Source organism: Uloborus diversus, chromosome 2, assembly GCF_026930045.1.
Source record: "Uloborus diversus isolate 005 chromosome 2, Udiv.v.3.1, whole genome shotgun sequence".
Lineage (NCBI taxonomy): Eukaryota > Metazoa > Arthropoda > Arachnida > Araneae > Uloboridae > Uloborus > Uloborus diversus.
Window position 1 is genome coordinate 13467596 of NC_072732.1, and position 15683 is coordinate 13483278.

The 15683-nt window shown below is 32.9% G+C and overlaps 1 protein-coding gene across 1 annotated transcript in view; it reads left to right on the forward strand.

Annotated features, from left to right (window-relative positions):
• The window catches only part of LOC129217817 (cell adhesion molecule Dscam2-like), a 234892-nt gene that overhangs the window by 201241 nt on the left and 17968 nt on the right, over positions 1 to 15683 (forward strand). The window contains exons 20-22 of the mRNA XM_054852155.1: positions 4542 to 4637; positions 5344 to 5535; positions 11839 to 12132. Coding sequence (XP_054708130.1) covers positions 4542 to 4637; positions 5344 to 5535; positions 11839 to 12132 — 582 coding nt within the window. The remainder of the gene's footprint in view (positions 1 to 4541; positions 4638 to 5343; positions 5536 to 11838; positions 12133 to 15683) is intronic.

Below are 15683 nucleotides of genomic sequence, written 5' to 3' on the forward strand. Positions count from 1 at the left end.
TATGACAATTAAGAGAGAGAGAGAGATACGACTGCTGTTACCAAATCTAAGTTGATAGACAAAAAAGTAGGCTCGTTTAGTTCCATACAAACTTTTTTGACGAACTTTTCCATGTGAACGATTTTAAATGCCAGTACAACCGTACACCTAATATTTAGGGTCCATCGAACAAAAGGAAACATTGTTCATCCTTTGTTAAAAATATTGAGAATTTCTAACACAAATTAAGAGCAAGCATTCAGTATCAATTAGTATATCAGTAACTGTATAATACTTATTAAACATTAATATAATCAATCTATTTGCTTTTCCTACTATTGCCATAGCTGTTCAGATTCAGTGAATTTCCCAAAAACGAGCGTAAAAGACATCAAGTCTTTGAATATTTCATCCGAAAACTCAAAACGTCGCACTCAAATGTATTCAATATTATGTTAAATGTATCAACTGATCAATTTGAAGAACCGATGATAGCATCTGTAGCCATTATGTCTCTCAAAATGGTTTAAACTTGATTACTACTATCGCAACGACTGGAGATTTTCGAACGAAATCGAATTGGAGAAAAGTATGATCAAAGGTTCCGCCTAACAACGCAATGGAGCTTGTTTCATTAAATGTGAATGAGTTTTCTGCAGTTAATGTTTAAACTGATATTGTTCTGAACTGGAATACTACTAAAATTTTCAATTCTTATCTAGCTTTAGTTCATCCTTGAATTTAATTACCACGAGAATCTAGGCTGTATATTATAATTATCGTTTGGCCGCGCGCGAGTGTTACCATGGCAACGGCAAAATTCTTGGTGAGTTAAAAACTGTTCTGGGTGTTTTACACATTCCTTGCGTTCGACGAACCTCACCGGTCGACCGATAAGTAACCGGTTACTAACCGCAGAGTTCTATGATCAACCGGTTACCGCATCGGTTACCATTCTAAGCAGTTGATTGGTTGATTGGAGCACGTGATCATTAACTGTCACTTGATTAACTAGCCGGTCGCTACTGGTCATGCTCGTCGAACGTAAGCATTGTGCGTTTGTGTGTCTCTTAAACAAGAGATGTCGTGAATTCGTGTGAATGCTCCTCATTATCAACTTCTCAGCCTGCGAGATGCCCTCATTCGTCACAAATTGAGCATATCTGGGATTACTTGAGGTGGTAAATTGGACAGCTGATGAGTTTCATCGCATTAGTGGCGCATTTGTAGTAACTGTGGTAGGTGAAGACATCGGACTACATACGTGAGTGCTATGCCTCAATGCTCGACTGTATTGCCTCGTACATTCACGCTGGAGGTGTTTCTACAAGGTGTTTCTTGGACCCCCACTCATTTGAGATTTTTCAACTAATAAACCATCATGAAATACACCGCCAGCTCAGTCAATTCCAGCCGAGGAGTGCAGTTTCGTACTTTTTAGCACTCATCAGCCCGGCATAGGAGTGACTGAGCTGGAAGTGGAAAACCTCTTAAGGAAGCCAAGAGTGCCAAACAAACTGGTAGCTAATATAGAATTAGCGCAGACCAGAGGAGTGACCGAAGCAATGGTTCGGTTCAGTTCGAATATTGAGGGCAAGGCAGGTATATTCAGTAAGTTACACGCCCTATAGGAGGGGCTAAGGCAGAAATACATGATATACACCGCCAGCTCAGTCAATTCCAGCCGAGGACTGGAGTTTCGTGCTTATTAGCATTCATCAGCCCGGCATAGGAGTGACTAGGAGTGAGCTGGAGGTGGAGCTAATTATGTATTAGCTACCTGTTTGTTTGGCACTCTAGGCTTCCTTAAGAGGTTTTCCACCTCCAGCTCATTCACTCCTATGCCGGGTTGATGAGTGATAATAAGCACGAAACTGCACTCCTCGGCTGGAATTGACTGAACTGGCGGTGTATCTCATGTATTTTTTGCCTTAGCACTGGCTATGGGGCGATAACTTACTGAGTACTAAACCATCTTTTCGCTTTCGTTTTGTAATCACATTCCATTATCAATGTTGCCATCCCATGAGTAAAATTTCGTTTCATTCTGACTACTACTTCTTGGTGAGTCGATTTTTCTTTTCTTTTTGTTTTTAATAGAGTGTAGGGTCATTCCATAGTGACTAACGTAACATTCGCAGCAGATTTTCAAACTCTTTTTACTTACACCGGGAGTAAAAATGTGTTTTGGTTTAATATTAAGATATAAAATGTACAAGGTGACTATTTTACATTTCTACCAAGAATTTGAAGCAAAATAAGCGCTGGCAGGTGTTTTTTCACCAAAAAAGGCATCGTGACTAACGTAGCATTTTTGCAACCCTGAGAAACATTGCTTATGTTACGAGGCAAATTTTTCTGAAACTTACGCAGGCATTTAACTTGGCCGATATATTTGTAAGAGGTAAACAATCTATTTTTTAAAATGTACTACAGATTTATTACAGATGAAGCTTTTTTGGCCCTTAATGGTACTTTTACGAAAAACTGTGTGTGACTAACGTAACCATCGAATAACAAGCAATGAATGCATATAAAAAACCTTTTGTAATTAATCTCTTGCTCTTATATTACTTTTACACTTTTTAGGAAACTTCTTTGAGTTGCATTATGGTTCTTTTTTTACTTTTTTTCTATATTAGTGTAAGAAATTGAATGGAAGGATTCAGTTCAATTAACTCAATTTGAATGTGCAAAAAAAAAGGTAAACAAATAAAAAAAACTGCTTTTACAAACTGAATAACATCATTTAGGGCTAATTAAATCTTAAATATCTCTCTTTTTAAAAATTAACCTTATGCAAGTTGATACAGTCGCGCCCGCTTAATGGAATATCGGATAATAGAATATCCCGCTTAATGTAATAAAGTTCCAATGTACTACACCGTTGATGTGCGTTATTTTTATCCCGGATAATGGAATATCCCGTTTATTAGAATAAATTTTCTTGGCAAATTGCCTATTCCATTAAGCGGGCTCAAATGTAGTTTCATCGAATTCTTGTATTCTGCAGATATACTAGTTATCGACATAAGAAACTCCTAGTACTTTTCAATGGCATATTAATTTTAAGAGTTTACTGAATCATCGAACGAATAGTGTTGTGCATCCTTTTGAATTAAAATGTAATATTGAAAAAAAAAATATTCGAACGTTTTTTCAGAATGCATTTTAATTCCAGATATCACCGCAAATGCTTGAATTTCTAAATGATCATTCTTGCATTTTCTGAAATATATGGCAGCAGCGCTTATTGTCACTGTATCATGTAACATCTTCAAATGTTTTCCAACGAGCAGCCATTACTTCATTTTAATAGGTGGAGATGTATTTCTAAAAAATAGAGACGTTCTCCTTTGTTAAGACTGTGTTTCCATTATCTTAATTTTTAAGCTTGGATTCTTGTGTTGAATGCACATTCAGCAAAGTACTCATTTTGCTTTACTCAGATTTTTTTTTAATAATTCTTTAAATTGGAATTATCTTTTTAAAGACTTTTAAAAAGTATTTTTCTAAGTAAACAGAAGATCTACAATGTAATATTACTGATATTTTTCACCCATTAAATTTTTAATCAATATAGAATGCCTACATATTCAAAACTGTTCATGAAAATGCACATTAAATTAAATAAGATTGAAATATTAGCAGTTATTTTTAAAATGTTACGTTAGTCACATGCAAGCTGTTACGTTAGTCACAGCTCAAATGTTCCGTTAGTCACACTAATTATTTTATATCTACTAATACTAAAATAAATATTTTGCACTTTTTAAGTAGATATGACACTGATGTAAGAAAATAAAAAGTGCTGTCTGGTTCAATCATCTGGTTTCGTTTTTAAGCAGAAAATAGTACATTTTCGTGACTAACGTAACGTAAATATTTTCAGCGAAATAACCAAACTAATTGAAATACTTATGTTATAATGTATGCAGAAAGAACAGTCAATTTTATTGGGTCAACATCTAATAATTTAGAATAAACATAGTTCTTTTAAAAATTTGCAAAAATTTTTACATTACACAAGAAAACGTAGACGCATGTTTTTTGCACATGCTAAGACTTTTCTACAACCTCGCACGTTTAGAGCCAGAAGAAAAACGCCGAAGGAAATTTTTGCAAACTGTTACTGGATTTATATACTAGAAAGTATGTTGAATAAAATGATAGGTCACAGTTAAGGCTTTGTGGAAAAAAAATTTCTGAGGTTGAGGTTGACATTTCTATGGAATGACCCTGTATTTAAATGAAAGTTTTTATTTTTTTAGAGTTTTAAAAAGATTCAATATTGCATGCCTCGTCCTTTTCAATATATTTAGTGATTAAAAAAACTTGGTGGACTTTTTATGTCAAATGTATGTACGCCATCTGAATAATGCAATATTAATGACTGGAGATTACTTTAAGTCCTATGGTCTTATAAGGTGGTGTTTTTACATTATAAACAGTATTTAGTTAGGCCAAATAAATACTTGGAAGTTTTAAAAAATTTTGAGGTTTTTTTTTTTTTTTTTTTTTTTTTTGAACTGATTATTGACTAATTGAGTTTCTTTTTCTAGCCCCTCCCACGTCTCCTCTTTTATCTTTACGGTCAGTGACGTCATCATCGCTGACAGTGACGTGGGACCGCCCACAAGATGACACAGGAATTAGAGGTATGTAAAAAATCGGAAGAACTATTATAAATATAAAATGTGTTGATTTAAAAAAAAATAACATCTAGTTCTTTATCTGGGGGCACGGTACTGTCCCCAGATAAAAAATTATTAGTACATATGGATAAAAATTTAAACTGCTCTGATAATATTTGTACTTCTACCCCTCGTTGCAAACTGCATTGCTACCAGAATTTTCTAAACGTTTGGAGAAATTACAAAAAAAAAAAAAAAACTGCACTTTTAAAAACTTTTTTTTTTTTTTTTTTTTTTAGTACAACCGCGAAAAGAAGCCTGCATAATTTAATCACCACTGTTTTTTTTTTTTTTTTTTTTTTTTTTTGGACGAAAGAAACAGGAAAAAATTTGGTTTGAGAAAAGGCTGCTCCAAAATTGTTTTCTTGTGATAGCTGCGAACAGGCTGTGGGTTAAAAACTAGGGATGTTTCGTTCATGAAGGAACGGGTCAAAAAGAACGAATTTTTGAAATGAACGGATCCGTTCGTTCACTCAGAAAATGAACGACCGTTCTTTTGAACGGTAAGCAGTTCGGAACATTGCATTGATGCAGTTGTGATAAAACCGCATTTTCTTTAAAAATTACATTCATCTTCAAATCTTTAACTCTCAATCAATCTCAAATTTACTTTTTCTCAGTGCAGTACAATATATCCAATTGTGCATCTTTTTCTTCTTTAACTTTGCAGAATACGTCTTGTACTACAAAACAGATTCCGGGATGGAAGGATGGATGGAAGAAAAGATCAGCACTAGTGGAAATCAGTATACGTTAGACGGCCTCAAATGTGGTACTGGGTACAGGCTGTATATGACCGCCACCAACAGTTTAGGCACTGGTGAACCCAGTGAAATCATTACTGCAAGAACAAAGGGAGCAGGTAAGGAGAAAATGTCAACGTTTTCACTTTCCTTCGTCAGATTTCCCAAGATCATTCGGTATTTTACATTTACACCAGTATGTGGTTCTAAAATAATTTAACAATAACATTTGCGCTTTCAGATCATTCGATATTTTACATTTACACCAGTATGTGGTTCTAAAATAATTTAACAATAACATTTGCGCTTTCAGATCATTCGATATTTTACATTTACACCAGTATGTGGTTCTAAAATAATTTAACAATAACATTTGCGCTTTCAGATCATTCGATATTTTACATTTACACCAGTATGTGGTTCTAAAATAATTTAACAATAACATTTGCGCTTTCAGATCATTCGATATTTTACATTTACACCAGTATGTGGTTCTAAAATAATTTAACAATACCATTTGCACTTTCAGATCATTCGCTATTTTACATTTACACCAGTATGTGGTTCTAAAATAATTTAACAATAACATTTGCGCTTTCAGATCATTCGATATTTTACATTTACACCAGTATGTGGTTCTAAAATAATTTAACAATACCATTTGCACTTTCAGATCATTCGCTATTTTACATTTACACCAGTATGTGGTTCTAAAATAATTTAACAATACCATTTGTACTTTCAGATCATTCGGTATTTTACATTTACACCAGTATGTGGTTCTAATATAATTTAACAATGCACCAGTATGTGGTTCTAAAATAATTTAACAATACCATTTGCACTTTCGGATCCTTCGGTATTTTACATTTATACGTGCATGTGGTTCTAAAACAACAAATTTTACAATTTGTAAAGCGAAAGTAATTATTTCGAGACAAGATCAATGTCTCTAAAATGTTTCGTTCGTTATGATGAGGAAATACGGTTTGATATCAGTATTAAGTGCTCTTTGCTCCTAAGTGTTTAAGCCAAAATACAAAGTATAATATTTATGATGTGTTTTTTTTTAGAACCTAATAGTTCTCCCTTAATTTTTGCAAGTCCTGATAAAATATGAAAAAAAAAGTATCCCTTTTATTTTTATTTACTTATTTTATTTCTATTGATCAATCACGGTTGCTTATTGCTTTCATTTGACTGTTTTTGACGTTCCTTTGATTTTTCCCACCAGCACCCTCCACAGCATCACCGTCGATCGGCTCCTCACGATGCTGCACCTCTAGCGAAAACCGTCTCCCGGTTTCGTCACTATCCTACACTTACTCGCATACATACACGCACCTACACACATATACATATATACACCTACACACACATACATCTACAGACATACACAAACACACACACACCTACACACTCACATACACACACACACCTACACACTCACATACACACAACTACCCACACACTTATGCCTGCACACAGACACAAACACATATGCCTACACACACATACACATTCCCCCCCCCCCACACACAAACACTCATACACACAACTATCCATACACTCATAGCTGCACACAGACATAAACACACATGCCTACACACACATACACATACCCCCTACACACAAACACACATACCCCCCACACACACATAAACACACACGCCTACATACACACACACACACACACACACACACACTCGTGATTGCGAAAAACATAATTAGAATTCAAGATGACAAAATTCAAATTAATTTTTTATTTATTTATTTATTTTATTTTTTTTAGCTATTATAAATTGCGTACTTATTATCTCCACTGGACCAAAGTTGATGTTGCTCTGGTTTTTCAGATTACCATGACGACGGTTATTTTAGATACTTATTTAGAGGGCAAAATTTTCGTTGTCATAGTTACAAATCGTCTGCGGTTTGATTTTATTCTTTTATTTTTCGTTTTTCGGGTCGTAACTCAAGCAGACTTTTCATTGGAAAAAAAAAAGCTTTTTTGTGTAAAATTACCTTTTTTTAGGAACAAACACTTATACAGATGAACTTAAAAAGCAAAAACTTCATCTGAATGCAACATTTCTGGATTACTGATTCCCATCATTTAAGATTGATAAGAAATAAAAATACATAACCTTATACGATGTAAATAATTTTTATGATATATATAAAATCTTTATCTTTATTACCGCATCCTAATCACAATTTCTTTTTTCATGGACATGCATCGTATAACCTATTCTAAAAAATCACCAGTCATAATATGACGAGTGCAAATTTCTTGGCCATTTCCATTCCATTTCATTTGTAGAAACAAAAAACCCAACGAGTTGGGTCCTATCGATCAGCTCCCATGCCTCAATGACAAAACCACAGCCCTAAGGCATTCCAAAGAACCAACAAGAACAATGCTTTACACTCCTTCACAGTTAACTGACAGTTAACTCTGGAAATCAAAGCAATTCCTGTTTGTACCTTTCGATTGGAAAATATTAGAGTTTTCTTGCACTAAATGACTTCTAGACTTCTGAAAACATCTGTAAGATTCGAAAGTCGCCAAATTTGGCAGCTAAACAAAGTAGAAAAATATGATGCCAACTTGGCGATGCCTCTTCAATTTCTCACGCGGTCAATTTCAATGTTAACAATACCCATTAAGCTTGACTATAATCGGAGCAAATCTAACCTGGCTATCAGGTTAAGCTTTCCCCAACAAAAGCTTCATAAAGTATGGCAATTTTGAATAAAAATTAACGGAAAAGGTGCCAAATTTAGCAAGATTAGGGGAGAGTGTTGTACATTGGGACACTTTTCATTTTTAATTTTTAACTTCAATTATTTGAATCAAATTTAAAATCTAAAAGTCACATTAAAATACCCCGACATACTTCTATGCAATATATATATATATGTTTTTAATTTAGACATTTTGAAAATAAAATATTGCCAGCCATTTAAAGTAAAAGTTTCAAGCAATCCCAAGGTACAGCACCCTATTGTACCTTGGGACACATCCTGTTGTACTGTGGGAAAGTCTTCGTGATTCAGGAAACAGCCATATACTTGAACCAATTTTGCACCAAAAAACATTTAAAAATTACTTTTTTCATGGTAATTAATTAAATCATGAATAATGAATTATGAATAATGAATTATTATCCAACATAAAAACATAAAATGTGTTTAAAAGACTACATAAGATTAGAACATTATTCCATGTTCCTAAACATATCTTAATTATTAAGAACCATGCATATGTTGTACCTTGGAACGTGTCCTAAGGTACAATATGTTTGCTGTCCCAAGTACAATCACCACGTGGTTTAAGACAAGAAGTTCCGTCTAGAACTAGACGAGCCTACTTTCCCGTATACCCATACTACTTTCTAGTACCTGATCAATATTCTCAAAAATAACTAAAATCGCAAATGTTTTCAATCATATTTTTTTTAATATTTTAAGCTGATTTCTAGGAATAAAATATTCCTTACTTTTCTTCAAAAAAACGAACAAATAAAATAGCAGCACCTTTTAAACAAAGCAGCTAATACACTTCTTTCCATTAAAAATTTTTTTTAACAGCTTTCAAAACGAAAAAATAATAATAAGTTCATTAAAATAAATACATCATATAAAAAAAATCGTTTCTTTTTCCCCTGTTGCCGAAAATAATTTTTTAAACGAATTAATGCACTTACCAAAATAAAAAAAAACAATAAAATGTCAACTTAAAGAAATAATTTTCATTGTCAAAAAAAAAAAAAAAATCGTCTGCGCATATTTTTCGAGTTTATTCACCGAAAACTAAATACCTAAATTAAAACTTTAGCGTGAAAATAAAAACAAATCATATCAACAATAATTATTTCACAGTTAAAACCACAGCAGCGGAGTCGGAGTCGGAGTCAATCTCATTTTGGGATAAAAGAGTCGGAGTCGAATATCCAAGAATCGGAGTCAGTCATTTGTCCTCCGTGTATAAATGTTTGCCAAAGCTACGAAGTCAGAGTCGAAGTCGGGGAGTCGGAGTCCGATTAATTGTCGGGAACAGGAGTCAGAGTCGGTGTCAGGTCCCCCTAAATTCTCGGAGTCGGGAGTAGGTCGTCAAGAGCTACTTCCAACAAAGTTTGTTTGAAGTAAATCCGCCTTCAAGTACGGAATCTACATTGACTTTCAGTTTCCCCGTAGGCGCTAATGTTAAGGGATTTGAACTGTTCAAAATTGAACGGAAAATTGTTCAAATCAAAAAGATATCTTATATACAAGTTTTTTATCAAAAGCTTTTTCCTACAAAGTTTGTTTGAAGCAAATTCGCCTCACAGTTCGGAATTGCTTTGAATTTCCCCGTAGGCGCGAATGTTAAGTTTTTTTGAACTGTTTAAAATTGAACAAAAAATAGTTCAAATCAAAAAGTGAAATATGGGAATGAGGTGTCCTCGCCGAGATCTTTCGAACAAAAAAAAGTTTGTTCGAATCGGACTATTCATTCAAAAGTTATTAGGGGGGGACAGACAGACAGACCGACAGACAGACCGACAGACAGACAGACCGACAGACATTTTTCCCCATCTCAATACCCTACTTTCCAATTTTTAATTTTTCAATATTTATTTAATTATTTTATTTATTTTTGACTTTTTTTGTTTTTCACGATATTTTTAAGATGCATTAAGCCTTCTTTCATGCTTTTTTCTTCTTTTTCTGACTTTTACTGGGAAAGTAGGCTAAAAAACCAGAATGGTAGTCAATCTAGATGCACTACCATTATTTTCTTATAACCAAAATCTTTAAAGTTCTTCTCTTTTACAACAAAATTAAATTCAGTTGAATAGTTCTGCAAATACAAAAACAGAAAATGAAATAAAAATAAAGAAAATATTTACTTTGGAGTTATAAAAAAAATTCTTTCACAAAATCGTGAATTTTACTCATTTGATGTTGATTTTTACTATAGAAACATTTATTACTGGTGAATGTTATTATTAGAAATCACAAAAACATGGCTGCTAAAAATAGATTCTTAGAAGTTAGCAATGTCCAAAAGAACAAACGTCCAAAGGTACAACACTCTCCCCTACAGCAAAGTAATCATATAGAAACAAAAAGTAATATGCACAGTTACACAGCCAAACATATTGTACCTTAGGACACGTTCCAAGGTTCAACATATGCATGGCTATTAATAATTAAGATATGTTTAGAAACATGGAACAACGTTCTAATAGTATGTATTATTTTAAACACATTTTATGCTGGATAATAATTCCTCATTTCATTATTCATAATTTAATTAATTACCATGAAAAAAGTGTTTTTTGAATGTTTTTAGTGCAAAATTGGTTCAAGTCTATTGCTGTTTCTTGAATCATGAAGACTTTCCCACAGTACAACAGGATGGGGCCCAAGGTGCAATAGGGTGGGGGGACCAACCTTGGGACAGCTTGGATCTCCTACTTTGAATGGCTGGCAACCTTTTATTTTCAAACTCTCTGAATTTTAAAAAATACTAACTGCGTTGCCCGGCTTTGCCCGGTCTACCTTGAAAATAAAAATTGTGTCAAGTGACTTATATACAACAATCAGGCGTAAAAAATAGATAAAAAAAGCATGATTTCACTTCCAAACAATGACGACAGATATTAAAATACTTTTAAGAAATTAAATCCTGAAAGATGGATTTAAAATGCGTAACCATGGAAACACAAAATAAAATAAGTTTAAGGAAATAAAATGCGAAAGAAAATGGTTCACAATTTGAATGGAATAGAGATTTCTTAACTTGATGGATTTAAAAAGGCTTGTAACTTTTTTTCCTTTCGAGATAAAAGCTTATTTTTTCGACCATAGGTCGAGTTAGATCTGGAGTAAAAAAGGTCGCTTTTTCCAATGGCGTCAAAAACAAAGCTGTGAGACAATTCCTTCACTTTTTATTGATTTATTTAATGAAGAAAATAGTGCCTAAATTTCAGCTAAGCCTAAAAAAATTCGAGCTAAAAACGCAAATAACTCTTGCCATAATCAAGTTAGAGCATTGGAACAAATTGCGTAGAACGCAGAAAATTCTATCCTTTCCAACGATATGTAATATTAATATATGCAAGTAATTTTTCACCCCCATATTTGAGACTTTATGTGAAAATTGGACGTAAATTGGAATGAAAAAAGAACTATTCATCGAATTTTATTCCAACTGGTCTGCAAACCTTCTCAGGACTTAAAGGAACAAACTGTGAAAATTTCAGTGTAATCGGCCGGGTAGTTCTCGAGTTTTGCGAGTTCAAACAAACAGACGCTTTTTGGTGACTTCATTTTATACTATGTAGAGATATTGCACAGAAGTATGTTGAGGTATTTTAATGTGACTTATAGATTTTAAATTTAACAATATCTTCCTCTCTGTCTCTTTCCAGCTCCCGTGTCTCCATCGAAGGAGCCCTTCCTGTCCGTCAACTCGACCTCAGTCTCTCTGCGTCTCTCGGCCTGGCAGAGCGGCGGCTGCCCCCTGCTCTACTTCTCCGTGGCCCTACGGACCGCGGGCCAGTTCCGGCGGGTCGCGGACCGCGTCGAGGCCGGACAACCGCTCTTCGACGTCCGACACCTCACCCCCAACAGGGAGTACACGATGCGGGTATCGGCGCACAGCGACGCGGGAACCACGGAAGCCGAGTACCGGTTCTCGACGCTCAACGCAACCACTGCGCAGAGTAAGTCTGCAGCCTTTGTTATTTCTGAAATCCTATTCTTTCCACCTCTCCCACAAAAGAACGTAAAATAATAGTGACCGCTATAAAACATTACTAGTACAGAAGTTAACAAAATCAGTTATCCAACGTTTTGAAACACAATAACTGCAAATTACTGCAGACACGTGTTTCGATGTTACGAGGAACACCTTTTTCAATGCAAAGAAGTATGAGCTTCTGGATGAAAAGTCATCCGAGAAAAGCAAAATGGTGGAACAGGAGATAGTATAAAAACCAAAAACTAGAAATAAAACAAAACAAAAGAGATAAAATGACGCCTGGAGCAGAAAATTTATTACATAATTCCATCAGGGAAAAAACTTTTTTCATCCAGAAGCTCATACCTCTTTGCATTGAAAAATACGTTCCTTGTAACACCGAAACACGTGTCTGCAGTAATTTGCATCTCTTGTGCTTCAAAACGTTGGAAAACTATTTATTTTAATTTTCAGCACAAAGGTATTTATTTTTTATAGTACAGAAGTATTCATAATACTTTACGGGATTTTGTGGTCCTATACAGGATCCCAAGCTATAACTTAGACACACATGATGCATTATAACTTTAATGCTAATGAAAATATTACGGCCCTGTCTCAAAATAAATATGACAACATTATGTCGTCTAATATTTGCAAGTTTTCAAAGTGCCTGCCTTTAGTCTGAACACACAGCTTCCCAGCTAAAAAAAAATCTGTAGAAAATCTTTTAAAAAAATTTGCAGAAAATTTAAGCATATTTGGAACATGCTTTCTACAGAAAATCTGCAGATTTTTTTTGTAGATTTTTTGCAGAAAGCGTGTTCCAAATATGCTCAAATTTTCTGCAAATTGTTTCTGCAGATTTTTTTCTGCAGATTTTGTGAAGAAAGCATGTTACAAATATACTTAAATATTCTGCGGAAAATCTGTAGATAAACTGCAAAAAATGTACCCAGCAAATTAAAAATAGTAGATAACAACTAATGACAAATGAACTTAATGAATTAAAAATCCAAAAATATTTTTAATTTTAAGTTGGCATTTCTTTAATAAAAATTAGTAAATTCACTACAGAATGGAGTTTTATGTTCGTTTAATAAAACATATAATTAAAACTTGAAGTACTCCTCCGAAATGAAAATTTAATTTAATTAATTTGTAGCTTATGCAAATTTAAATAATCAAACCAAATTTGTCACAAAAATACATCGCTATGATTGCAAAATTAGTATAAAGTTTCAAGACGAAATAATAAATAGAACTGTTTGTAAGAATTAAAAATTTCGCAAAATCCCCCCAAATCGACCACGTGGTGGAAAGTAATTAAGTTAATTAGGCTGGTTATTATTGAGACATCGTAGCACAATTTTTTTTATTAATAGATATTGACAACGTAAATGTTCGCGCAAAATTTTAGATCAATCGGTGAAAAAGTAAGAATTTCAAAAATTAAAAACCTCCGACTAGGCATAACATTTTCAAACTAACCCTAATCTACTATACACTTATTAAATAAAAGTTAATTTAATCAAATAATAATTGTTGAATTTTAAAGTGTCTTACCTTTTTGTGAACCGGGGCATGAATCCAATATTTTTTCATGGGTTTCCAATGATGAAAATTGAAATTTCCCTAATTATTTGTTTCCGTGACGGAGCAAAAAAACAATACGCGTCACCTGGTCGAGGGTTCATCTACTCTCGTAGCCCTGTGGCACCCGAATATTGCGGGACGGGCCGAGGCCTCCGCGGACGGTAAGAGGCTTGGCGTTCGGTGCGTTTGTACTCGAACGGCGCACCGTTCGAGAACATTATTTCAAATCATATTTGTTCTTATTTAATTTCAAGATTTTTCCCCAAGTGAGACAAATTTGACTCTGTTCATATCCGTATCCTTCTTGAAATTGGCATTTTTGAAAGCCCTTTCAAACAATGTAATAACTTGTGTTATTCAATATTATTTTGTTTTCAACAAAAAAAATATGTATTATAATTTTACTTTTATTTGATTTGAATCAAGCACTTATATAAAAATTGATTTTCATGTCATATATTTATATAATACAATAAACAGATATTTTTTATTAGGTAAATGTTTCAGACGTGTTGAAATGCTTTTAAATTTCAATTTAATTTATTGAAATATAAATCAAAGTTCTTGGGGGAAAATTTAAGTTATTTGTTACTGATTTAAATTAGAAAAAAAACAATGTGTTTAATTTTCTGAAAACTGAAAAAAACATAAACAAATTTTAAATTGTGAAAAAATGTTGAAGTAGGAACAATTAATGGAGACAAAAATTAATATTTTTAATCTCTTGAACTTTAATTTTTCCATTTTTAGTATGATTTTTTTACCTTACGAACACTTTTATCCACATATACCTACATTTTTTAAAGAAAATAAATGAAAAAAAATAACTATTGTTATATACAGAATGAGAATGAATTTCTTCTTGTTAAGAAACTAGTTACTTCAGTTTTGTTTCACATCCATTGAAATAAAATGTAATGAGAGAATGTTGTAAAATATGTTCTTGCAGAGGAAATGCAGACTAAAAATATCAGTTTCAATATTTCAAAAAAATATAGAACAGTCAACTTTTATGCTGTGTAATAAAAATTTGAAAAATAATTTAAATTGAAATACAGATTTCTTTTTGATGACCATAAAATATCTGCAAACGTGCAAACTATTTAGAGGAAACTGTAAGAGAATTTTTTGTGTAGATTTTCTGTAGATCTAATTGAAGACAATTTATCTTCAAAAAATCTGCAGAATATTAAGAGAAAACTAAAAAGAGCACTTTTTTGTGCGGGTTTTCTGCAGATTATGTTGAAGACAAAATGCAGATTTTGTTTGTCTTCACAAAATCTGCAGAAATCTTGAAAAATACTTAAAAAAATCTTTTTTGCAGATTTTCTGAAGATTATTTTTAGCTGGGTTTAAGAGGGTTCGGGACACAAAAATCATCAAATTTTGCAATTTTTTTTTTTTTTTTTTTTTTTAATCATGTGAAAAATTACTCCTTTTTTCCTGCTTAAAAGGACGTTTGAATCTTGTTTCTATCTTAAATAGAACGAAAGATATAATTATTTTTGTTGCATGCACCTAACTAATGTGTACTTAACTTTAAAACTTTAAACGCGTTTTTCTCCATGATACAATTTTTCCCGATTTCTTGCATTCAAACTCTTATAAGTCAGGAACCGATAAAGATAAAGTAATGAAACTTGGAGCATATCTTTTTCAAACAGTTTACTTTAATTTTATTCGGCGAATTTGAAAAAAACGTTTACTGCAAAAATTATGATTTTTTTTTAAAAAAGTATCTTCGAATATTTCGAAATTTTTCTTCAAATATTTTTTATTTTTTATTGAATCAATATTTTTAAAATCGCCGAATAAAAATTAAAGCTTAAATATTTGTGCGTAATTTGTTTAAAATGAATTGAAAATTGATCAAGAATATTTTGAGTTATAGCAATTTAAAGCAAACCAATTTTTTTAAACTAATTAAATTTAAATTTA